General features: G+C 39.0%; 1 protein-coding gene across 8 annotated transcripts in view; it reads right to left on the bottom strand.

Moving 5' to 3' along the window:
• Positions 1-27144, bottom strand: part of specc1 (sperm antigen with calponin homology and coiled-coil domains 1) — a 101508-nt gene that overhangs the window by 51675 nt on the left and 22689 nt on the right. For 6 of the 8 annotated variants that reach the window (XM_053484948.1, XM_053484949.1, XM_053484951.1 and 3 more), the window contains 2 exons: positions 26566-26766; positions 25719-25854 (listed from right to left, as the gene is read on the bottom strand). In XM_053484948.1, the coding sequence (XP_053340923.1) occupies positions 25719-25854; positions 26566-26727 (298 nt within the window). In that variant the 5' untranslated portion in view covers positions 26728-26766. Of the gene's footprint in view, positions 1-17797; positions 18216-25718; positions 25855-26565; positions 26769-27144 lie in introns of those variants that run through there. The other 2 variants (XM_053484946.1, XM_053484952.1) reach the window with 2 other exon arrangements.

The raw sequence follows: 27144 nt of genomic DNA, 5'->3' as shown, positions 1-27144 counted from the left end.
ATAGAGAATGAGTAAATAATTGTGTGATATTTAAGCATTTGATCCTATGAAGATGATCCACCTGGCATTCTATATTGCTGATTTTCTAGTCATACGCGTGATTATTGTGTTTGTACTGTTCAGTAAAACCTTGGATTGCGAGGAACTATTTGGTTGCGAGGAAAATTCGCAATGAATTTTAAACGAGCGTGGTTTTGCGCTATGAGCAGTAGGTACACGCTTTGTCTCCCGAGCGTCAAGTGAACACACCTAAGCCGATGGTTCTTCTCTCGTGCACGCTGTTGGATTCTGGGTAATCGTCTCCAATGCTCATTCTCAGTGCGCTCACATGCAATGTCACATTTCAGAAAAATCCTTAAAAGGCGTTAAAAAAAGTGTCATTGGATAGGTTCCTTAATAAGGAAGTCATCAAAAAAAATTTTTTATTTTATATTTTATAAAAAAAACTTTTACTTTTTTTTTAATATATATAACTTTGGTTGTGGAACAAGTCGTCAAGAGTTTCCATTATTTCTTTTAGGGGAAATTTGCTTTGATATATAAGTGTTTTGGATTACGTTTGATATCCAAGGTTTAACTGTATTTGACAATTTCTCTTCATGGTAAGGGTGAACATCGTTTCGTAGCAGTGCCTGTTTTTTGTTAACTACTGTTCAAAAGAGATTAATTTGTCATAGGCGCTTAGTTCCATCCAACAATGACGTCTTTAATTTTAATGTCTGGTCAGTGACTAGACAAAAAAATTCTTTGTATCAGCAAATCCAAACAGCTACCAGGCACGGCCTCTTGTACTACAATGCAACCACACGACCTCAGCAGATACAACAGGGCTTGAGTGACTCTAAAAAGTCACACAGCTCATGCATCTCAGATAACACAAAAAAGTCCCATGAGTACACTTGTATAGTAAAGGTTTTCAAGCCACCAGTAAAACCTATCAGCAAACACAAACACGTGGCTCTTGTTACAAGTGATGACAAAGCTTCTGCAGTGCAGGGAAATGCTCTATAGCAGTGTGTGGGTATTACAAAGACAACGCTGTGCTTTAGGGTGAATAGCGCCAACCCACTGGGCATTTAGCAGAGATACAGTAGAATGGGTCATTTTCATGACGAGACAAATTGGATAAAAACAGAGAAAAAAGAAACAAATGAAAGTAAATGTAGAGTATACAAATAACTCTTAACTACCCTCCTTCTTTCTCTCTCACTCTCTCTCTCTCTCCCCTTTATCTAATAGGAATCATGTGGTTACTATTCACACTTCACATTTCATAAGAAATAAAAGGTCCCTGGAGCCGAGTGGTGTGTAAGCCAACACTAGAGCAATCTATAGAATCACATTATGTCACATGATATCATTTATTTTTAGCCACAGTCTGCACTTGCCTGCACAGTCTTTTAACACAATAATTGTACTGTTTTGTACTTTTGCTCACAGTTCCAATACTTCCATCTATATAGTAAAGTGACAAAATTTACTCTTGGATGAATTTGTGCTTGAATTTCTCCAGCACTGATTAATAAGATCGTGCTGTCAGTTCTCTAAACACCACCGACTTCCTTCTCTCTCTCTCAAACATGTTGATAAATGACAGAACAAGGGTGCACTCTCCTAAATTATATAATGCAGTCGCTCAATAGTTCAGGACCGGCATTTACTATAGTCTACCTGAACCTCTAATAAGGTACTGAACTCAATATTAACTCAAAGACATCAAAGTTTTTCCTTTTATTGTCATCCTCAGCTCGGCTAAAATAAAAATTCCGCAGAGAAGAAAAGGTTTTTCCCAACGATGCATTACAGTACGTTCATAGCCACGTATGGGTTGCATTTAACTGGATCACAAATCACTATAAAAAGCAAAGCTCACAGAGAGCTGAAAACAGCAAAACGATGAATGAATGGTCAAATATGAATAAACAAAGTAGGTGTTAGGAAAGACAGTAAGGTATCTTATTGTGTAGTCTAATGAGTTAACATCCGCAGAATGCCTCAAAATGACTTATGATTGCAGCTGCACCACAGACATGTAATCAGACCACATCTGCAAAGTTTTTACAAAGGATCCTTTTCAAGCTGAAAAAAAAGCAATTATTGGTTAAAACTTTTCCAACTTAGTGGTAAAATAAGTCTATAAAGGCTGGGGTTATAAGTCCTACCATTAATATCAATAATAATATCCCTATAAATCACTTTGCACTGCAAAAGCATGATGAGAATCCATCCAAATTTATTTGTTCCCACCTTTTCTAAAATCAAGAATTCAATCAGTTTGTTTAAAATTAAACAAAACACTGTACTAAATAAGATTTCAATCTGGGCACACCATGGAGAAAACATTCCGATTCATGCAATGTCACTTTCATAATAAATATCATTATAACCCGTCCTAGAGTCTGGAAGCTCCTTCTAAATGTAGTATAAATCATATAACACTTGAATTCTTCACCTATGTGGACGAGGATGTGCAGTTGTAATAAAAATTCTTTGTAAAAAATGAGAAAAGCATAGAAAAAGGAAAAGAGAGAGAGGATCTATATGCTGGGAAATAGTCAATCCAATAGGATAAAGCTGCAAAGGTACAGCTACTGAAAAAAGTCACCATTTAAGGTGGAGTCACAGGAAAGACTCTAAATAAAATATGAGACGTCCTCGATGCCCTTTAAAAAGAGTCTGGGTCATGAAAAAAGAAAATCGCTTTTTCTCCATCTGGCTGTTAAACTCCATCATATTGGATGGGGATATAAAGCATGACTCTTAGTGAAGATTCCACTGCGATATCAAGGTAGTGACGCATGATTTTATCTGTTACTGCATATGAGTTATCTTTAAAAAAAAAATTGAACTGCTGTTCATCCCTGGTGATTCATCTTGCGATCTCCCTGGACAACAATCAGATCACTCCTTCAGCCGCTGCCTTGGGGTAACTCTGGACAAACGAATGTCATTTTCCAGACATGTTGCTCTTGTCGGTTTCTTCTGTACAACATCAGAAGAATTCACCCAATTCTTTCTTCACAGACTACTCAGGTGCTTGTAAAGTTTCTTGTTATTTAAAGACTGGACTACTGCAACTCGGCAGGTCTGCTGCTGTCCACCATTCGTCCTCTGCAGGTGATCCAGAATGCAGCTGCATGTCTTGTCTTCAATCTTCCGAGGTTTTCCCACGCCACCCCACTTCTCCGCTCCCTGCACTGGCTTCCTATAGCTGCATGCATTGAATTCAAAACCCTGGTGCCCGCCTACAAAGATAAAAACGGCCCATCACCCACTTACCTCTCAGCTGTAATCACACCTCTCACCGCACCACGTTCCCTCTGATCATCCAGCACTACTCTCAGGGATCGAGGAAGACAGTGCATCTAGACTCTTTTCTGTTCTGGCTCCAATGTGGTGAAATGAACTTCCTCGTACAGCTGAGTCTCTGGCAATCTTTAAAGTAAACTGCTTCTTTAGTACTTGAGTTAATCTCTCTCCCATTAAAAAAAACTAAACAAAAAAACAAAAAAAACCTCCCAACAGTCTTTGATGGACAGTACAGTACATAGTAACCCAGTAACCCAGTGTAAGGATGTATCCAATGATGGAAACTTAAGCACTTTTGTAAGCTGCCCTAGATAGTTCTGGAGTGTCTGCCAGATTTGTAAATGCAAATGTTATAAAGGTCTTTCCACTAATATGACCTTCTCTATAAAACTGCATACTCTGAGCAACGTTATTTAAGCTCTGACATTCTGATTATGATGCTATGTTCTCTGATTTATCATAATGCAATGTTTTTCTCCTTCTAGGCTACTACACATCAAACATGTAGATAAAATCTTTCATTTACACTACCCAGCAGAAAAAAAAGGAAAAACAAAAGGTTCACCAAAAAAAGATGAATTACTGCATCTGGATTAAAAACTGTATAAATAATGCACTATTAAAACCTGAAAGGATTCTCACTTCAGACCTGTCAACTTCACTGAAAAAATGTGGTTACAAAGGACCCATGACAGAGATCATTTAAATGCTTGGGGAAGTAGCAGCATGAAAAAAATCTGCAGGAAAACTAATAGTGAACGTAAAAGCATTTCCTCGTGCACAATATGAAGAATTTACAGCAGTGTGACTGAATAGCAGCGCGGCCATAAGAAATCCTCTTGTAGTCAGAAAACAACTGACAAAAGAGGCATAAAGATTGAACTTTAGAGCAAATTACGAGTCATTCCAGAGTGATGGGTGCATCAGCGTAAGAAAGTGAGCACCTTCATGGACAGCGGCCACTGTACTAGTGTTATGTGTTATGTGTTAAGTGGTGGAGGGCGTTACTTTTTAAAGTTAACTAATTACGTTACAAAATCACTTTAAATAATCATTAATCGTCAATATTAAATAATCATTAAAAAGTAATCAGTTACATTACAGCAACACTTTGTGATAAAAATAACTAGTTAAAGTACTTTTCCATTGCAGAAAATAAAAACTCCTTTGTGATTCCTCATGCATGTTGTTTTAGTTAAGACCTTTATAATTATTCTACCTTCATCACTCAGCGAAGAAGTTTGGCCCATAATCTAAACATGTTAACTCCTAATACCCCTATCTGACCTACGCAGTTTCACGTTGTGGCCGTAAGTACGGTTCATCATGATTCACCGCGAGTTTTGGCAGTGATTAGGTTTCCATCTTTCCGCGCGTCGGTCCTCGTATAGTCAAACATGAACTGGACACCACAGTGTGGGGTATAAGAGAAATACTCTCTCCCCTGGACATGTGATTTTCCTTGTATTTCAAATCAGTATAAGGTGCAGAAGGATTAAAAACAAATACACACTTCACCAAAGCGTCCTGTTAATAGTGAACTTGGGATTCCTGATAAGATATGACACTGATGGCTAACGAGAGATGGACAGAAATGTTAGAGTGCGAAAACCACACTCTCATGCTGATAGCCCAAACATACCCATCTACTATCTGTGCCGAGAAAAACATGAAGCAACAGGTACACAGTCTCTAGTGAATCATATTAAATCGATTACTAAATGATCGATTTCTGAAAGAAATCGTCTGGTGCTCATGCTGTATGAGGACTGGGATCACAGTAAGAGATGTAGATGTTTTTAAAGTTTGTTAGCGCTCAGTGCACTCTGGAGTAATTAACTCTGCACTCTGGAGCGCTTACAGATAAGTGACCACTGGGGGCCATGAGTCAAGCTTTGTCTTGAAATGCTGGCATGACGCAGAGAGAGCTGGAATGCTGAGAATTCCTCTGAGATCCTAGGTTTTTCTGTACACAGCTGCCAGTTTTTCACTGATGTGAGGCCAGCATCCATTCATAAAGCGCCACAGTCCTTTAGACGAATAATCCTAAGGGTCGTAATCCTTCTTCTTCAGGACAATAAAGTTCAAACAGGGCTATTTTTCCACGTGGCATGGAGGAGTAAAACTAAAAAACAACCCGTGTTGGATTGTCGCCCTTTCCTTTTGTCCTGCCAGTATAAACGGGACGGGCACATCAGAGCGAATTCCAAACATGTATACAGTACTGAGACGGAGACGTTCTGTATCCTGTCATGCCGGGGAAAAAACAGGATAATATTTCCCTCTGCGTCACCATGATAACGTACAAAATGGTCGGTGTGATCGTAAATTGGAGAAGCAGAAGACTTGCTACATTTCGAATGTTCTGTGTGTTTACTCTTATCTGCAAAAACACTCTAAAGTTGCCAGAAGTTGCTTCTTCCTCATCACATGCTTAATTCAATTCAATATATGTAAAGATATGCTGAAAATCCAGATGGAGATTTTAATTTGTATTAAACTTCGATAAGCAACAGAATAGAATATCTTTATTGTCATTGGAACATGTGGGAAGTACAACGAAATTAGGTTTTCGGCACCAAGAACTCACTTGAATGACACAAAAGGAACCTCGTCCTATTCTTGGTTATAAATCAGTACTCTTCTAAAACTAGAAACTGTAAAACCAAACAGTACACAGGATGTTGAAATGAGCACAGTGTGATTCGTAAAAGTCCTTTGTGCATACTTGGGGAAGTACGAATCTTTCAGTGTATCTCAACAGGAGGTGAGTCACAGGTTCCCTAAAGCTGAGGCCGTTCACAGTGAATCCAAAAGCCCAAATCTAATCTGAGTTTTTTTTTTGTTTTTTTAATACACACTTCAGCAGAAGGGGACATCATGTTAAAGTCTGCAGTGAAAATAGATTGATTGGGCCTGGAGAAATTCATACTTCAGTCTGAACCTGAGATCACACTTTTTACTACACAATAGTTTTAGCATTTGACACTAATTGCAGAAATACACAACTAAGTTTATGATCACTTTCTAACTCCATGGTTGTTCCTGATTTTTTTTTCTTTTTTCTACATTGTACAGCAACACTGAAGGCGTCCAAAATACACAATATTTAGATGTATCTGCTCCTCATGATCTGTAAATCCTTCATAATGGCTCTAATCTTTGGTGCTGTTTGTTAATTGGTGATTTTCTATTAACTCTAAATAAACTTCACCTCCGCAGCAGAGGTACGTTTTGGCCTTGTTTTCCTGGGAAGGTCTTTATAAAAGCCAGTTTTATCATGGTGCTCGATGGGTTTTGCAAATGCACTCGACACAATACTGTTCTTACAAGAACTATTCCAGAAAGAAATCTGGAAATTTTAAGTCGTGTCTTAAAATATCAACTGACTGTTGTTGTTGTTACATAATTACCTAATTCCATCTGTTTTTTTTTTTTCATAGTTTTTAAATTTCCCAGTATTGTAGTAGAATGTAGAAAATAAATCACTAAACAAAGAGGTTTGCAAGTGATCCTAAACTCCTGAGCACTACAGTATATATCAGATCCAAATACAACATGTCTGCCTCCTGGTCAGATCTGTTTTACAAGCATTGCTGCAGGAGACATGAGATATAGTTACTACTGTTCTTATTTATACAGGAGTTAGTCATAATGCTTCTATTACACATTTGTGCAAGAATAAATATAATAAGTAGATTTTATTATAATGCTATGAGTTTAATTTTATCATAGAATTTGAAGTCGTTAAGAGACAGCTGTTATTTTTAGCCACCACTCTGACAGGAACAACATTCATTCCTGATTTAACTCACAAACTATTCGGTACTTGATCCTCTCTGTACAGTAGCTTGATGTTTGAAGTCTTATTTACCAAGAAATATTTGTTATCAAAGTGTCTTTTTATTTTCTCGCTTGCCCTTGTTGAGTAAATCGTTTAGATCCTGGTCTTGGAAATTGTATAGCGTTCTTCTGTGCAATCACATAATGGCCTGCCACCGTGCCTGTATACGTTACACACTGCTCTCAGCAGTAACACATCAAACTGTCAGTCCTCGGAGTGAGTCAGCTCCTTTTCTATTCTGCTTAGTGTACTTCACAAATAAGCATAACCCCCCCCCACCCTCCACACACACCCCACATCTGCGCTGGAAAGCTGGAGGATTTACTGCAACTATTCAGCTTATCGGAAATCCACAGACTTTATTTGACTGCATTTACTGTTGTTTATTTAACACATCCTGACCCAAATGGAGCAAGCACAGCTCTGGTGTACAATCTAATAATAATAACGATTAAGTCTGAGTTTTAGAAGATTTAAATTCATGCAGACGACCTGGCTTTGACCTTCTCTTAGTTATAGCTCATAGTCACAGTAAGTGTAGCGCTGTCTCTGTCTTCCAGCGTGGAACACTAAAAAGACAGAGAGCACACCCTGGGATGTGCCAACACATAATTTCTGCTGTGCATGTGGCATTGTCAAATGTCTTAGTTCACTCAAATGAAAATGCTGGGCACTCGACCGAGCCACGTGGTCACTCGGATGCCTGGAGAGAAGGGAACATGACTTGGCTGTATGGGGAAGAGGAACTCAGTGAACACAATACAATACTTCTTCCCATCTTTGTATTGATATAAATGATACAGGAAGTACAAACTGTACTTGATACACATTTGTAAAACACGATAGTGCTACTTTACAGTATGTACTGCATATGCCTTTCACATCTGATAACATCTGAACAAGTGGTAAAGAAGCTTTATAAGGCTTTAATTACTAAACAGCACTTTAAGCGAAGGTCTCCTCAAACATTCTTGTCAGTACAGCTGATCCAATAATCCAGGACAAAAATTACAAATAAGCGTTTAACATATTTTAACATATTTAAAGTATGACATTATTTAAATTACTAAAAAGGACACACAGCATGTCTGCATGCATTCAGGCTGCTTTACATTTAGGCATTTGGCAGACGCTCTTATCCAGAGCTTTAATCCAGAGCTTTAAAGAACATTATCTAGAGGAATAGATGTAAAGATGTACACATTGTCCCAGATTTACAATTTTTATATTTTGCCAAAAATTATAGAATAGAAACTATATTTTAAAATATTGTATTTCTATTTGTTTTCTCAGACTAGAGACGTGCAGTGTGATGCGCTCTCGTGATGCTGGGATGACTGTTCAGAGCATGTTTAAGACAGGTTAGGATAAGCTATGGTCTTCAGTAACTTAGGTGTGCGTTTTCCGATTGACAATATTTGCAAATGGTGATGGGTTTATTAAGTTGAAGACCAACTCTATATTAAATCCATCCAGTATTTTACATCAAACAAGTAGTAGAGTTTAGCATGTTTTGAACTTGTTTTGACTGAAAACCAATTACAGCAGAATAAAATTTTTCTCAACAGTTTTATTCTGTTTATGTTGCATGAATGGACGAGTAAATCTATAGCAGCTAAGAATTAATTTTTGATCTTACCCTTTATTGCTTTTGAACTTGGGATAAACCCCCCAAAAAAACAAAAATTTCCCAAAGCATTTCTACAACTGCTCAATATAAAATCACGACAGCAAAGTGTTTTTAAAGGATATTTAGTAATAAATAATAATGCATTTTATTTATAATACACTTTTTACTTGAAACAACTCTCAAAGTGCTACAAATAATTTTAAACTCAAAGCTCTGATGTAAGTTCTGAGTAACTGGCAGTCTGTAAGAGCATCATAGTCGTTAAGATTGCAGATTTACTGCGGTTCAGCGGCGGCGCTTTTCACAGAGATGCAGCTGACGCTCTTTGTACCTCAACAGATTCGTTCTGCTCAGGCGAAAAAACACTTGAACTGAAACCTTTTAAAACAAGAAGGAATTTGGAGATTTGTCTCCTACAGTAGACGAAATGTTCTTGGTTGTAGACCAGTATAAACATACTATTTTAGTAGTTGGCAGACAGAAAAACAAACCGTAAATTGAATCAGGATAACAGTTTGTAACACCCACAGATAGAGTAACTACTACTAAAATCCTGCAGACATCCATAAACCCTACAAGATAAAGCTTTGTAATACAAAATACATCATTTTCTCGTGAGAATAAAGGACAACAGTATAAGGACATACAGTATAAAATTAGGTTTGTGTGATGCGACGGGGACGCACTCGAGACATGTGTGGCAAAGAAGCACTGATTCTAAAATGAACTCGAATTGTGCTGCTTTAACAGGGAACGGCATAGACATGGTGGTGCTGTGCTTTTGTGTTTATATTGTGAAAGAACAAAGCATCTCTAACTGTGACTAAATGGGTTTTAAACAACAAAACAAAAAAGTAGTGAATACCAATGAAGTTACTGGACTCTCAGAACAGTGGCACTGCCTGGATCTTTAGCGATTTTGGGCACGGACTAGACAGATTTTACTACACGCCAGTACAACATGGTTGTTTTACAGTGATTATATTGGTTTCGGGTGCCTTCCTTATTATCATAGTTTTTATCATTTATCATTTTAATACAACATGGCAATACCCTAAGAAGAAAAATTGAAGTAAGAATTAGTAATTGCGTTCAGCTGGGTTACATCAGACGTAGACAAACAGGACAAGCGCACATTCAAACACAACACACCTGCCTTGACAAACAGAAGGAATAAAAGAGTTTAATAAGTTGGTAAAGTTCAGTTCAGTGGAGCGAACACACCGCATACAGCCGGTGGAAGGTGTGAGGTCTCTGCTAGAGGCTTGGTCCCTCCACTCTGAACCTGTTTAACCTGACAATGTGGAATTTTTTTTGCCTGGTCATGTTTCTCAAGAAGATGCTGGGTTTGGGTTTTCTCAGGGCCTGTCCACACGGAGACGCGTTTCGCTGTATACGTATACATTTTTTATCGTATTGGCGTTTCGTCCACACGGATCCGGCATTTTAGGAGACTGAAACTGCTATTTTTTTAAACCAGGTCCCAAAGTGGATAAAACTGAAAACGACACCCTTGCGTCTTCCGTGTGTACGGCCAATCCGTATATTTTGTGAAAAGATGATGTCATCACATCACGTATCGGCTGCGTCACACGTAACAGCAACAATAATAATGGCGGACTACATGATTGAGTTTGTGTTGCTACAAAGCCTACTAGCTTTATTACAGCAAAATTTATTGCTTCTATGCAACTGTTATGAGCAACAAGCGATAATGAACAACACCATCTTGGTTCGTATACAGCGCGCAAGGTTATGCGCATGCTCAAAGTCTTCTTCTCCGTGTATAGTGTATCTCTATGGCAGAATTACAGCGCCCCATACTGGTCTGGCATATATACTACACCGTTTTCAGTGGTTTCGTGTGTATGCAGATATTTCTTGAGACGACGCCGTGTTCACGAAAAAAAAAATGATCGGATAGGGAACGCACCGGCTTCGTGTGGACGGAGTCTCAGGCTCTGCCGATCTAAGGCTTCAAAGAGAGCTGTCGTCAGTACGTCTTTAGATGAAACGCAGTTCATGTGAAAATATCTCATATGCTTAACAATATTAAAAATTTCATATTCCCAGATTGAAACTCTTTCTGTGTTAGTGCTGAAATGTTGAAGTAAGCGGTGCCATCAAAATATCTGACCTGAACTATGATAAGGCACAATCTGTCACATTCTGGGAAGGAAAGCAAAGAGAAGTTGCTAGAGTGTGTGTGTGCGTGTGTGCGCGTGTGTGTAACTTGAGGGAAAAAAGAAAAAAGTAAAAAGGGCACAAATTCCCTTGGGAACAAAGCCTCATGTCTGATGGTAGTTGATTAGCATATACTACAAAGTTCATTACTGTTCATAGTTTCTCAAAGATGCCTGAGAGTAAAGGAATAAAATTTCATCTCACACACAACTTTCACCGTGTGTAAAAGTGTACCCTCTTAACGCTAAGAGCATTTTAGCTGTTATTTGTTTTGGTGTTTTTTTAATAGATATATAGTGCTCATGAGAGTGACATCTCCTTTTTTTGGCAATAAAAAGACAATACGATGAACTGTTAATTTTAACCAACTATCCAAACATGACTAAGCAAAAAAATAAAAAAACGGGTCACATACAGCAGGCAAAAAATACAACAGATACACACGATCACGTGTTTTTATAGTTGTTTTTCGGTTGTTTCTATGATCAAAAAAATAATAATAATAATAAATAATAATAATTATTATTATAATAATATTTAAAAAAATGCTCAGTTTGTGTGTTCTGAATTTTTGCGATGTCATTCCCATATTCTGGTAGTGGTTAAATTTACCCTTATGTAAATGTAAAGTAATGATGACTTTCGTTCTACCTCACATATCCAAACACCCAAATACACAGTTTGAAGTCTGAATAACACACAACAGCAAGGCATCCATAAAATGTATCTATGCTGTGTTGCTGGCACGTATCTGTGCCGCTTGAGCTTTATTAAAATAAGAAAAGGACGTGTTGTGTTCATTAGGCCCACTCTGATACAGTATGCAAGACCTTCATTGACCCCTTTGCTGCTGTTTCACACAGAGCACATGCACATGTAGTTCGTCCATCCCGCCATTCACTGTCTAGGTATAACTAAATGGCGAACCGCGGCCCGAACCCGGACCATGTGTCAGTTCTATATGGACCATGATGCTTTTCTGATTAACAAGAATAATTAATATACCAGTAATTAATTTTTCCCCTGAGGTAGGCGTGACTACACGTGTCACTCAACGGAGAGTGTGAGGAAGAAACATAAATGAAAGTGTGACACAGCAAGGCTTACTCCAAAACAAAGCAAAGCAGACTATGAAAACTGAAACTTCATGGACAGATCAATGAATGTTTACTCTGCCTGAGGGAAGTTTGTTCCGAAACCATAGCGATAATAAAAAGCATTAATGTAAAAAAACCAACAACAACAAAATAAACACTCATTTGAGCAAACAGAACCAAGGTGAGGGCGTGTAAATACCTAAACTGAGAAATCAGTACGACTCCTGGGCTTGTTAATGAATACATAAAGCAATAAAAAAAACTAATAAAACAAATAAACAAACAAGAACAGTCACTCAGTCAAAGCTAATGCTGGTGAGGTTGAGTGTACAGTATGTTGTCGTTGGCTCTTACACAAACTGTCGAGTCAAATACTATAAATGTAAAACCTGGAAGTGCTCACAATCAAGAAATTCTACTCAGATTTACATAAGCACTCACAATCATACAAATACAAAATGAATTTTAAAAAATATAAAAAAATGCAAGAAACATCTGAATACTTCAACACAAGATGTAAAGTATGATCATCAGCTTGTGCAATGACCCACGAATATCCAGAACAGATCTCCGGTTTCTCTGCCTGTTAAACAAAACAACACAGACTGTGCTGACACATACATATGACATTATGGATTGAAGTGTTTTTTCCAGTTTGCTACACACTAACACGCACACACACAAGATACCAAACGTGCATTATTGTCCTTGTCTGCTTCCAAGCAAATGCGTCACTATCACCAAAAGCTCCTGAGCAACACTATCATGAGGTTCTCGCAAACAATCATTTCTCCTTCAACAAAGTGACTTGGCAGCTGAACTTAGCATTACACAGGCTTTCAAACATTCGGGCAACGCGAGCCCAGACACTGTCGACCTCTCTTTAAGCCTTTTTTGAGCATGAAAGTGTAAAAACTGCCTGTCTCCTTGCCACATACTGAATCTCTTCGTACTTCCAACCCACCTCATTGGATAAACATATTAAACCTGGTATTATTTTGGTATTCAAATAGGCTGTGAACCAGACTGATGCACCGTATTCCAGCACTAAGCCAATCAGGATATCAGCTTTAGCACTGGCACTGCTTCACTTCTGGACTTGACTAATTTGTTTAGAAACAAAATCTGCCACATACTTTCTCTCACACATAACAACATAGGAACAATAAGAGAATCAGTTTAACAAGAACGTGCCAAACTATTTCCATGGAATTTAAAAGTATATATCTTCCAGCGATGTTATTTAATTATGTTGGTCTGCTGAGCTCTCTGATGTGGAACAGGGGAAATGATTCAGGTTCTTGAAGTGATACAAGGACAAAAGGGGAGCTGATGTTTCCTGCCAGAGAGGCGTTAAGCCCTCAAAACAATCCCTTTCACCTCCCTCCCCCGCTTGCTTCCCGCAACATGCACAGACATCTGAGACAAGGCCAGCCAATGCTCTGGCTATGAGTCAGGGGCCAAAAGTGTAGTGGTCAGACAACAGTGGAATTTAAAGTTGGCTTGTGTTATCTGAAAGCTGAATTAATTAGGCTCGTATTTTTATGCCAACTTTGTGCCACAATTTATTTACTTATTTTTTTGCTGAAGAAGTATAGTATTTCTTAAACCAGTACATGAGTGACAAATTCCCTTATTACTTAGTATCAGGTTCAGACTCTGATATTAAATACAGTTTGTAAAATAAACTATAACAACCATAACCAGGTTAAAGCCGAATGTGAATGAATTAAGCATGATGTACAGTAAAATCTTATTGTTTTGACAGCAACTTGTGTTATTATGACTAATGTCATGGAAGGAAAAGATGGTCCAGGCTCAGTGTTATTTATAAGCGTTGGATGACTTGATTAATGACATTGCATTACTGATGTTTAGAATGTGCTTATCAGGGCTTATCTTACTGCACATCCTGAACACTTACACTAAGCGAATAGCTGTAATACCACAGAATAAACCCCACCCCCCACAGAGGTCACCTAGAGCCCAGACTTTGTGGCTTACCCTGCTCGTGAAGGGTCTCCATGATCGTCTTCTGGACAACTGTTAGGTCAGTAGCTTTCCCCGTGATTGTGGTTGGGTGACTGAGAGACACAGGGTATTTATACTAGATAAATACTCAAATTACATTTGAGTGAGAAATAGATGTGATAACCAGCTGACTTAATTTTACTGCCACATAACGTTGCTGAACATAGACCTGGTCAAATGAAGCAACCCCAGATCATAACACTGTCTCCAGAGCCTTGTACATGCCACCACTATGCATAATGGGTGCATCGTTTCATGTCCTTCCCTTCTTACCCCTGACACACACTAAACCCTTTTGTTGATGAGTCTCACTAACAAGTAGTTCCCTTATGACCACACAGATGTTTAATATCAATCCTGTATGGAAATGCTCCTAATTTCACTATTAAACATAGCTATAGTTTTTATTTATTTTTAAAATATTTTTGCCAAGCAACTTCACCAAGCGTTTACGTGATCTCTATCCATGTTTTTTGTCCTAACCACGTTTATTCCACGACTTTATTCCAAGTCGAAGGATAGTGCAGCACTATCCTTCCAGGTTTTGATAATGTGTTCTTAACCCAGTTCCAGCAATTTCAAACCTCCTTAATTGTTTTCTTTCCTTAATTTAACTCTTATGAAATGGCGAAATGGTCAGGCAGTGCATATTATATGGCATAAACAAAGACTAAATTGAAAGCCATGCCGGGAGCATTGGTTCTGTTGGAAAGAAGCACCTTCCTGAGGAGAAGAAGAAGCCAGAGTGGGTGGAGATAACTGGAAGGATACAGTAAATCAAACCATCACTCTATATATCCATGGTGAGCAGAAAAGCATATCAGAACGCACATGCTGAATCTTGAAGGTTCCACTTTAAACCAAATACAGGAATCTGTCTTCACAGAGGGCTCGGGCCCAGACAGACCTTGGACAGTTAATGATTAGGGAAATGTTACCAATATGAATGAGTGATACACTGCTGGTGTTTCTATGCTATCTCTGTGCTAAATGAGAAACAAATACTGAAAGCGTTTTTTTAAGAGCAGTACACTGTATGGTTGAGAAACCTAGACAAACTCATGTATTGCTCAGAATAGGTCTGGACCTCTGAAGTTTGGTTTTGGAAAATATGAAAAAAAAAAAAAACATTCATGAAGGAGACCTCGGCAGTGTGCAAGGTCGTGTGGTGGTGCGATCATCTGAAGACCTCATCCAACTCCAAAAACCCTCAGCAAGGTTGTAATGAGAGCGAATGTAAAATGTGTGTGTGCAAACAAGTGCATTCATGTTTTTCTGTGTTTTGCTGTATTGGATTAAAACACACACACACACACTGATGCAAACACACACATGCTCAGACACTTTTACTTAGTCCAAAACTTTCCAGGGAAATAGAACAGGACGTTTTGGTTTCTCTTTGTTTCCTGCCACTTACAGTAATAAACATGGGAAGCTTCAGAATTAGACTACACTGCAATACAGAACTGTCTCTCTCTCTCACACACACACACACACACACACACACACACACACACACACACACACACATACTTCTGACGGATGATAAGGTCCCTGCAGTGGTCTTGTCTCCCACAGCCAGGATACACAGAGACCACTTCATTCACCTCCTACACACACACACACACACTCCACAAAGGCTTCATTTTTAAGCCACTCTTTCATTAGACTACAGATTAACACGCATACCCACACCCTCTCTGTGTCTCTCTCTCTCTCACACACACACACACACACACACACACACACACACACACACACTCTATCAGCATTCATATAGGAGGCTCCCTGCATCGCCTTCGTAATGAAATACACAAGCCACCAGATCAGGTGGGGAAAAAATGTAATAAATCTGGTTCATCATGCACAACAATTAAAAACATTTTTAAAGCATGTGAATATTTTTGTTGTTGTTGTTGTTATTATTATAAAATATTATATTTTACTAATTTTCAGCTTGAATTTAGTAATCGTATCTTTGAAATAGGATTAAGGCTTACAGTACATTTGTTCTTCAGTGGCTCTATAATGAGAAATATTAAAAAAACATTTAATCAGTTCAATCCAATAAAATTTTATTCATGTTGCGCTTTACACAACGATCACTGCAGCTTAACAGAATCAAAAAGAAAATTAGGAAAATGAGTACGAAATGTGTATGAATTAAAATGATCAGTTCGTCCCTGAGCAAGCCTTGGGCAACGGCGGCCGACTTGTAAAAATAAAAACTAATAAAACTAATTTTTTTTAAAATTTTATACGGTCGACCCCCACAATGTGGTGGTTTAGAGTTTGTGGCCTTGTCATTAGCGGATTTTGAATTAGAACCTAATTAATAACTGTTCGGCGAAACTTCCGCAATTTCGCAAAAACCTCAAATATCCTCCACATTTTTTTTATGCTAGTATATAATTTTTTATGCGTTTTAACACTGAACTATTTAGGACAATATAATTTACTAATTTTGTGGCATAAATATGAACGTAAATTCAGCTTTATTAACATATAAAATACAATACTGTATAAATGTTTTCGTATTGTAGAGGGAACACAAAGCATCCTTAGAGGAAGACACGGCTTGGGATGATGAATTATAACTGTATTTACCTTACATTAATAATATCAAAGCAAACGCACAGCATATATAGAGGGGTAACATCGGTATTTTACATTCAAGCACTGCGGAAGACATAGCAGTTCAGTACTGTAAAGTATACATGTTTACCTTTACATACTTTTGTTTTTTAAGAGTAATGTATTAAGCTGAGTTTGAAATAAAATTAAAGTGTTTTGGACACAGAAGCAGATTTATGATTTAAACTATTAAAATAGGCATTTATAGGATTAAAATTTTTTTTTTTTTTTACCACATACAAAATCGCGTTTTTTCCACAGTTTGCGAGTGCTCCAGCAAATTTCTGGGGTCGACTGTATATGTTTGACTTGTCACAGTTCCTGTATAATCCCACGGGTGGTGCTCTCTAAACTATTCACACACTGACAGGCTGCAAAGTCCTGTGTTGTAAGAGCAAATTATTTGTTACATTTGTTTATAATTTATAAAAAACAAAAAAAAAAAAAACGCAATACAAATGGAATCGGCACATGGGTGGCATGATCATATTGTATCGGGAGGTCCCTAATGATGTAGCTTATTTTATCTTAAGTTTAAGCATTTTAAACTACATTTTAAAGGACAAGTGCTGACATGTTTTATTTTAAGCCTCAACTGAGGCAATTAAGAAAACACTGCTAGTGAAGGAAACACTCTGATGGCGTACTACACTCACTCACAAGCTCACACACATACAGACACGTCTCCTTTTTTCATTGATGCCCCAGAAAGCTTTCTGAATCCTAACAAAACCAGGAGTAAACAAAACCTGTCTCGTGACTCCAGTGTTCGTTAAGCATACCTGTTATTAACTCTTATTTCAGCACTTGTGTTTAGTTTCACGTGAGGCTGTGTGATCGTCACACCTGAGAGTGTGTACACACAATGAGAAGAAGAATACACAACTTATCACGCATGGGAAAGGTATAATAGGATGCCGAGACTTGAAACGACTCGGAGGCTGTGCGTATTCTGTACCTGCATGATATTTATCTGGAACGGTAAGTGAGGATAAGATCAGAAAGAGTAAAGAATCAGAGTAGAATAAAAGACGAAGAGATGCATATATGGCAAATTTTTTTTCAGACCTGAGTCTGGCTCCTCTGCTCTGCCTGCGTGGTTCCCCATGGCTGTTCAGAGATCAGCTCCACTCGTCTGGCTCTCTCTCTCTCCAGACACACACACACACACGCAAAATATGCACTAATCCATCAGAGAGAAAACGCCGTGCCGTCCTGAGCCGTGTACGCGGACACTGTGTAGAGGAAGCACTTATCGGATGCTCTGTGCTTTTTTCTTCTGTTTCCTCTCTGCTGTCCAGCTGTCACTGAGAGCGCCGAGCAAAATTCCCACATCCAGAGTAGATCTCTCTCTCTCTGTCTCCCTCTCTGTCTCATTCGCTTTCTCTCGCTTAATCTCTCTCTCTCGCTCTATCCGTCTCTTTCATGACACGTTCAGGCAGTAGCAGTGTTGTGACTGTTTCATTAGACGTTTCATCACACGCACACAGCGGCACACAATGGGAGTGGCTTTCCGCTGTCCGAGCCACACGCATGCACACACGCGCATGCACACACACAGACAGAAACACACTCGCTTATTTTACCTCTCTCTGCTGGCTTCAGCTTGAGGTCAGTCAGTCCGTCCTGGAGCTGATCCTTTAAAGTCGCTGCTCTCCGCCTTTCTCTGTTCTCCTTTCCCTGCACTTATCGCTTGTTAACTCTCACTGCTTTCCTTAACTTTCAATTTGGAGAATGAGGGGATGAAAAGCATGAAGTGAAAGACAAGGATGGACGGTGTTTCTGTTTGTTCTTCAGTCCCACTTCGATGGTGGATCGTTCCCCTGTTTTTATTTGTTCCTTCCAAACATGAACCGTCCTGACCTGATCCATCCATTCGGTCTCATTGATCAGGCTGTTTTTTTGTACACGCACTTTCTTCTGCCTACACACACACACACACACACACACACACACAGTGCAAGCCATTGTTCTCATGCTGGCCAAGAAAGGGAAAAGACGGGCTTGTTAGTGACAGCAGAGGTCTGAACTGCCATCGTCCTTGTGGGATCCTCTCGTCTCTCACTCGCTCGTCTGGGATGCATGTGAGTGAAATATTAATGGGCGTAAAAGCCACAAAATAAATGGAGCTGAAGGTAAACGGATGTGTCATCTCTGCTTGAAATAGCTCTCCTCTTGAGAATGAGGAGGAGTGCAGGTCTGTCCGGTGAGTTCCATGCCATGCTTTGTTACTAAACTGTGTCAGGTTCTGTTTTTTTTTTTCATTTAAATTCAATTAAGGTTGAGCGAGTATTCATAAAAACAAAGCAAACAAAAAAGACAAAAAGCAATGTGCTGCTGCCTCACGTCTGCACAATGTCCATCCCTGTTCTTTTCTTTTCCTCATTTACTCATGATTATCCGTCTCCCCATTCCTTTGTCTCTCTCTCTCAGTCACTCTGCTCATTAATGGAGCCCTTTAAAAAAAAAATCCCTTTAAGTGCACTACAAATCATTCAATATCCTTAAATGACCTGGGAACTGACTTTTCTAGAAACAAGAGGAACCCTTACAAACTCTAACCTTGTTAATCAGTCCAGAGAATGAGTGATGGCTTTAGTTATTGCATTCTAGATCAGAGATAAGCCCCAGCCCCTGATACTGACCCAAGACCCACCATTCGTTTGTGTGCATAAGTGCGTTTTTTTAAGCTGACATGAAAGCACATGCCACATTTGTTTTGTATTATCAGTAAACACATTTCCAGCATGTGCTTGCTCGCCAACATTGATTTCTGCATCATACGCATGCAGTACAACACGGTTAACAGACGCTGGTAGCTTTTAATGCATTCGCTTACTGAGGTGCTGCAGATTCACCAGACCCACCGAGATGAGATGAGATTTCCCATCATCCCTTACTCTGACCAGACTGTCATCCTGCTCGGCATCTTTCTTATTAGTCAATGTGCCAGAACACTGACAAACACTCTTTTCACTATGAGATAGAGAGACACCCTGCTTCTCTGAAATACTATGACTTGAAGCTCAGGATGTACTGTAGGATTGACGTTAATCTTTGACACGTTTGTTTTCCAGTAACTCAGCTAGAAATGCAGCAACCTTGTTTACATTCTGTTACTGTGAGTTGCATGAATCCTGTCCAAGTCATTTGTCCACCCTGAGGATTTCTCATATTCAAACAGCTGACCAATGCCTTCAATTCAATTCAATTTTATTTATATAGCACTTTAACAATGGTCGTTGTCTCAGCCTCACAAAATGAAAAGAAAATTTATAGAAGTGTGTATGAGTAAAAAAAAATGTGTTTAGATACTAATAAGATTGTGAGACGGTCCCTGATGAGCAAGACGAGGGTGACGGTGGCGAGGAAAAACTCTCTGAGATGGCAATAGGAAGAAATCTTGAGAAGAACCAGATTCAACAGGGAACCCATCCTCATTTGGGTGATAACAGAAAACAGAAATTATATAACGACATCATGTGTAAGGCTGCTGGAAGGTCAGTATAACAAAAGTTGTCCTAGTTATTCTGGAGTCTAGTTCAGCACAGGGGAGTCAGCAGGTGCAGAAGCCAGAGAGGGGTGGGGGGGAATGGGTGCGGGGTAGCATGTGTAGATCCAAACCATCTTCTCAGTCTTACTTGTCTGCCTACTGGAGCAGGCACAATCTCCAGCCTTCGTCTAATGCCTTCTGATGTTTGTCTCTCTAGCAAAGAGTAAAACAGCCAGCATAAATGTGAAAAATAGTAACTAATAGCATTTGGGAGTGACGATCAAAACATCCCATTACCTTGTGCTAAATCAGACTTCACTCAGAAACCTACTGTACACTCAGAAATCTATGTGGATAATTCTGCAAAATATTCAGGGAGCTTTAACTGTGTTACGATGAGTAATGCTGACCGCCGCTGTGGTGTTTCAGATCCACAAGGCGGCAATGAGGTCTGGAAAAGAAACTCAGCCAGTGGGCAGATAAACAGCTGTCTTATCTATCAGACAGCAGATGTGCTGCCACAGCACTCTTGCGCCAAGGAGCTGGCAAGTGTACGAGGAAGTATTACAAGAAGTTTAAGGATCTGTTTTAAAACACACGGACGGAGCAGACACGAATGATTTCAGCCGGTTGTCCTGGACCTGACACAGCACCGGGCAAATCTCCAGTCCGGCTGCTGTCGATTACATTACGATGCACCCGACAGTGTCGATATCCCACCATTCTAAAGTCAACCGGTTACTAAAGTTATTACAGGTATCTAAGCCCTGGTCTCTGATATACGGCTCACTGTGACACAACAGACATTAAAATTATAGTCCTGAGAATGATCCCAACATACTAGCACGCTCTTGTGAACGTGTTCTACTCCCCTTCTATAGCCTGGTTGTATGCAAGCATGTGAAACGGAGATACCTTCACATGCATGTGAACTTAAGAAACATCCCATTCTTAATCCATAGGGTTAATATGATGTTGGCCCCGCCCCCTTTGCAGCTATAACAGCTTCAACTCTCCTGTAAAGGCTTTCCACAAGCTTTAGGAGTGTGTTTATGGGAATTTTTGACCGTTCTTCCAGAAGCGCATTTGTGAGGTCAGACACTGATGTTGGACAACTGGCTCGCAGTCTCCGCTCTAATTCATCACAAAGCTGTTGAGATCAGGACTCTGTGCAGACCAGTCAGGTTCTTTTACACCAAACTCACTCATCCTTGTCTTTATGGACCTTGCTTTGTGCATTGGTGCGCAGTAATGTTGGAATAGGAAATGGCCGTCCCCAAACTGATCCCGCAAGGTTGGGAGCATAAAATTGTCCAAAATGTCTTGGGATGCTGAGGCATAAAGAATTCCTTTCAGTGACACTAATGGGCTGATACAGAAAAACAACCCCATATCAGATCCAACATGACTGCGCACCAGTACACAAAGCAAGGTATATTTAAGGAATCTGCGTGAACAATATGTACACTGTGTACAGCGAGGAGGTGCACACACACATCAAACACTTACATTAGTATACCGAGGTAAAGCAACATGCTAATATTGTGTACACTACTGTAGTTTCTTTTAGAGGAAATAAACTCACAGATGACACTGTGAGTTAATTGTAATTCTCAATATAAAATGCAACACTGGGGATACACCCCTTCTGCCTTGCAATTTTTCTTTCGACTCAAAGCTTCTTGTCTGAGTCTACCCTACATGTGTACATGGCAGCACTGCCTGCACACCATCGACAGGCTGACAGTTTGCCACTTGGGGTGAATGAACTAGTCAAAACCTTTCTTTAGGTTGAAGAATGTGTTCAAACTCCATGTGGAAAGACACTGGGATGTGATTTCTTAAGTAAAAGAAGCCCTGGGAGTTGTCTGGCTTATCACTGAACTGGATCTACCCCACCATCATCAAAATCATCTCCTACTATCATGAATGCTCACTTCCCGGCTAAAATGAAGCCCTTTCACTTCCAAGAGACTATATTTAGAGATTATATTTAGAAATGCTGCTGAAAGGAGACAGATTTATCTCATAAGTAAACAGCAGGGATATTTATGCATGACTGACAGCTGTACTGAGTCAGTACTGTTTGCGCTGCCTGTCCACATATCATCTGGACTGTCAGAGCTGATTATGGAATCCGCATGGTCCAAATATGGTTTAATAAACATCCCTGGGCATTTTTTTAGCACTTTACATGCAGCTTAACCTTTCTTCTGGGTGACTTAGAAAAAAATATATATTAATCAATGTATCGCAATTTACCTCCTAATTAACACTGACAAAATCACTTCAGTTCAGGTTTCATTACCTTTTGAAACATCATCATGTTACTTTAAACATTAGTGTAACAAAACAAGGAATCGATGAAACTTGGAGAGGAAATAAACAAGCTTTCATAATAGCATGCACTCGAGGACTCCAGAGTGTGTGTGTGTGTGTGTGTATGGACCCTGACGATTCATTACATCAAATCAATCGATTGAAGAGACGTCCGAACATGTGATTCAATTATAAAGACTGACCTTTTGTACAAATGAATTAAGATTATTATTACAAATAACAAAGAATGTTGACTGTTCATGATATAAAAAAATTCCTTTTTTAATAAACAAAAAAGAATCTGATTAGAAAACTTCATGTTTGAACTTGAGTAGAATGTATTATTTTTCGTTTCTTAGTAACCCTGGTATAAAGCTAACGCTGCTTTCTGTTGCTCACTGTGTGACAAATATCAACCCTGATTATATAAGCCTAGATCATTAAAATACATTCTGATTTAGTATTACGTAAAACTGATCAAAAACACAAAAACAGGTAGCATTTTTGAGAGAATTCAGAGAAAACTCGTAATTATTACAGGTGAACTTGAGAGAGAATTCAGAGAGAACTCGTAGTTATTTTATGATATACAGTAGAATGTATCTACATAAAACACTTTACCAACAGGTCACTGTAAGCTTCATCTGCTTACACGGAACAGTGACGGAGAAACTGTCAGCCTGGGCTTAACACTAAAATGTGTTTACACCATAAAAGTGTCTTAATTTCAACTAGACATTGTTTATGTGGCCTCAGAAGCAAATCTGTTTAATCTGTCTAATCTTTTTTAAGCAAATGTTATAAAACAAGACCAGTTAATTCACTGATAACAAATTAAAAAAGAAATAATAATTAAGAGTGTGCAAACTGCTTGACTATAGTATTTAGTCCCTACAGAGATTTTGGTGTTTGGATACACAGCAAAATCCTGCATTTGTTCTCTAAAATAATATGAGATTATTCTTATGCTATATCATTACAGCTCAGAAAAAAAACGAATAATGTGTTAGGAGTCAGAAGAGGCGCACATGGACTGTCGGGGAGCGGCCTGAAGAACGTTGAGGAAAATGCTGACATTTTAAGTACATAGTTGTCATTGCTGTGTAATTAACTTCGTCCTCCATCACACAGACATGCACATGACTGGAAAATGTACACGCAGAGGTGTAACACAGTAACCCACACGAATCAACAAACGAAATCCAAGGTCGCTGGTCCTTTCATCAATGGCTTAACTGATGAAGATTTTGAAAAAAAAAAAAAAGTAAGAAACATTGTATGAAATAAATAAGGACCAAACCCCCTCACAAACATATTCTCCTGTATTACTGTAATTATAGCAACACTTGGTCTCTTGCACACACACACACCTGCAAGCATACACCTTTAATTAATCAGAATGAAAGGACACATGGATCAAAGACATCCTCTGCTTTCTGTTTCCATGAGAGTATATTATTCAACACAAGTCCTTTTTTTTTCACATTGGACTGAACTGAGCGCACTAAAACATAAACACACTCAGGCTTAATGGACAGCAGGTCCAATGTGACATCCAATAAAAACATCAAGCTTCATGCAGCGAGTTAGGATGACTCCAAAAGCAAAAAGATGTCTCCATCTAGTGGCAAACACGGGTAAGGTCCCTTTCACAGTTAAAACAAACTATTAAAAACATCAGGAATGTAATAAATCCTGGGGCATCTCTACAATTAATGCAAAGATTTTATGATATGCATTATGAAAACAAACCACATTCTTTACATGAGCATTTTAATGTTGATTAATCTAATGTCATTGCACTGTTTGAACAGCAGAGGTCACATTCTGGGCGAGCCATGGGGCTACTGCATACTGTAGAGCGCTGGGTCCAGTACCAACATTATACAACCATGTTAGAACAGTTAAAAATAGCACTGCAGTGACTTTCAAGAAACACCAGATCTGTGCAGCTGCATTGTAGAGTGCTGAAGTTTAGGCATTTTAGTCAACTTTAAAGCTTTTTCTAGTTTCCAGTTAAAATGATGCCTGAGTTCCTGCTACCATCGATAGATTTTCCTGACTCTGAGACTTTTGTTTATACAACCACATTTTTGTGAGAATTTCTAACTTAATAGATTTATTTTACCATCATTTTCAGTTCCAAAATGTTCTGAGAATCGAACTAGAAAAGCTAGTTTCATAAATCAAAGTTTAAATTTGATTTGAGGACATTATTACACCTCTAGGGAATGCTAAAGATAACTACAAGGTTAGCTTCTACAGTATATTTGGCTGTATTTGGGACTGGATTTTCACTTGGCTTCTGTTGTGTTTAAATTATTTCATGGTTTAATTTTATAAAGTATTTGTCCTTAATTTACTCTATGCTATACTGAAGCTTATCATACTGAGAGATCATATCTCTCAAATGTTTGGGATCCTTTTTTTTTTACTCTGTGGTCGTTCCTGATTTTTAGTTCTTTCTACATTGTAAAGCGATGCTGAAGGCGTCTCCTTTAACCAGTTGATATTAAGATGTATCTCCACCTCATGATCTGTAAAATCCATCATAACGGCATAACGTGCTGTTTGTTAATTGGTGATTTCTAAGGCTGGTAACTCTAAATGAACTTCTCCTCTGCAGCAGAGGTAAGTTTTAGTCTTGCTTTTCCTGGTATGGTCTTTATGAGGGACAGTCTCATCATGGTGCTTGATGGGTTTAGCACATGCACTTGACAGTACTGTTCTTTCCAGAAAAGCTGACCTCCATGTCTTTAAAATCTAACAGACTGACTGTTGCTGATGTTGTTGTTACATAATTACCTAATTCCATGTGTTATTTCATAGTTTTAAAATCCCCAGTGTTGTTGTAGAATGTAGAAAATAAATCTCTAAACAAAAACAAAGAAATTTTTTTACTTTTGAGCGATAGTGTAAGTGAATATATACAGAGCAGGGGTGGCTCAGTTGTTGAAGTCGGGCCCGGCTTTGCCTTTACTTTCCATCTGTTGTATTAACCCTCTCTGCTGGTGCCGTATCATGGCTGACCCTGCACTCTGACCCCAGATTCCTAACAAGCTGAGTTCACAAGGAATAGAATTTCACTGTACTGTAATGTATATGTGGTATATCTTTTTCTAGAATGTTGAATGCGGATGGTGGTTTACTTTAAGCTTTCTAAATGTTCTTTCCTACCCATCAGGCTGTGCGGTCTGTTGTCTGTCAGCTCTGAAATGGCTCCTGTAGTGACAGTCTTCTTCAGACGAGACGCTGGAGCTGCCGGTCCCAGAGTGGGCTTGGCCAGAGCATCATCACTGCTCGCCCGCTTCAGCTACACACACACACACTCACGGTAATAAATATACATGTACACCAAGGGTACCAAACTTACCTCTGCTGTGTGGCTATAAATGTTTAATATTACAGTTTCCTGGTTATCTGTTTGCAGCCTCATGACTAATTCTTACATTTTTTTTACTTCTCACGAAAGTTTTTCTTCTGTTTTGGGTTCGTCTCAAGGTTTCTTTTAAAGTGAGTTTTTTATTCAACTTGCTCATTTATTTGAACTTAGTTCAAACCTACGTATAAATTTTTACATAAATCAAACTGGAATGGAATGAATTCTCGCTATGAAGCTGTACTTGTCTCAGCTCAAGGTCATGGTGAACAAAAATGGTGGCCGTTTTTAATCTTTGAGATTGCAAGCAGCCGTCAAGCAAAATTTATAACGTCACCATGGATTCCCAAACACCTACATGTTGCACTCTTGCACTATCTTTATTCTGACGCCTGTCAGACGTTCTCGTTTTTACCGCCATGATTCATAAAAGTCGCTGCTTTAAATCAATAAAGGCGCTAAGCTTGGCTCTACACTTTTCTATATTTTTATCTGTATCTGTAATTTTTTCTTTCCTCCCTTTTCATCCTCCCTTGGCACTTCGTAAGTCTTCAGACTATGACTGAATTTTCAATTACACATTCATCAATAATGGATGTTCTGTTTTTTACTTCTGTGTGTATGTGTGTATCTTAAATGTCTCACCCGGCTGAGACGCAGGTCGGAGGCGATGGTGCTGGACGATCGGGACGTCTTCATCATCGTGGAGCCGCTGCCGCTTGTGTGGCCGATGGAGGATGGCAGCCGGCCCCGCTCTGGAGCGCTCGTCCTGGGCAGGGCCACCTTCGTGGTGCCCCCTCTTAACATAATGATTCTATTGATTTACTGCTGATCCACACTCTCGGGCTCTAAACACAGAAAAGAAACTAACATTGAGGTGTGTTTTAGACAAATACAAAAGAAAAATATAGTTGCAAGCAATGACGAACGAGCCCAAGCACCCTGAGTCACGCCCGAGGCCCAGACTCTCAGACATCCTAATGACAGCAGATTTCAACCTGTCGATTTTCATGACTTTTTGAGCATGTTCCCCAAAAAACACAGAATGGTGGGATAAAAAAATAAATAAATTCCTAAAAGAGCAAGAGGCCTCAACATAGGGCTGATGTCATAGTGCTTGGGCCCTAATAATTAGGCATTTCCCCTCTGACAGGACAAGGAGGGAGTAGTGTGAGGAGAAAAACGGAAACAGAATGTACAACAGAAACTGTATGTATGTATGTA

This window comes from Clarias gariepinus, chromosome 24, assembly GCF_024256425.1.
Source record: "Clarias gariepinus isolate MV-2021 ecotype Netherlands chromosome 24, CGAR_prim_01v2, whole genome shotgun sequence".
Classification (NCBI taxonomy): Eukaryota; Metazoa; Chordata; class Actinopteri; order Siluriformes; family Clariidae; genus Clarias; species Clarias gariepinus.
Note: the sequence above shows the minus strand (reverse complement) of the source record. Positions and strands in the feature narration are given on the sequence as shown.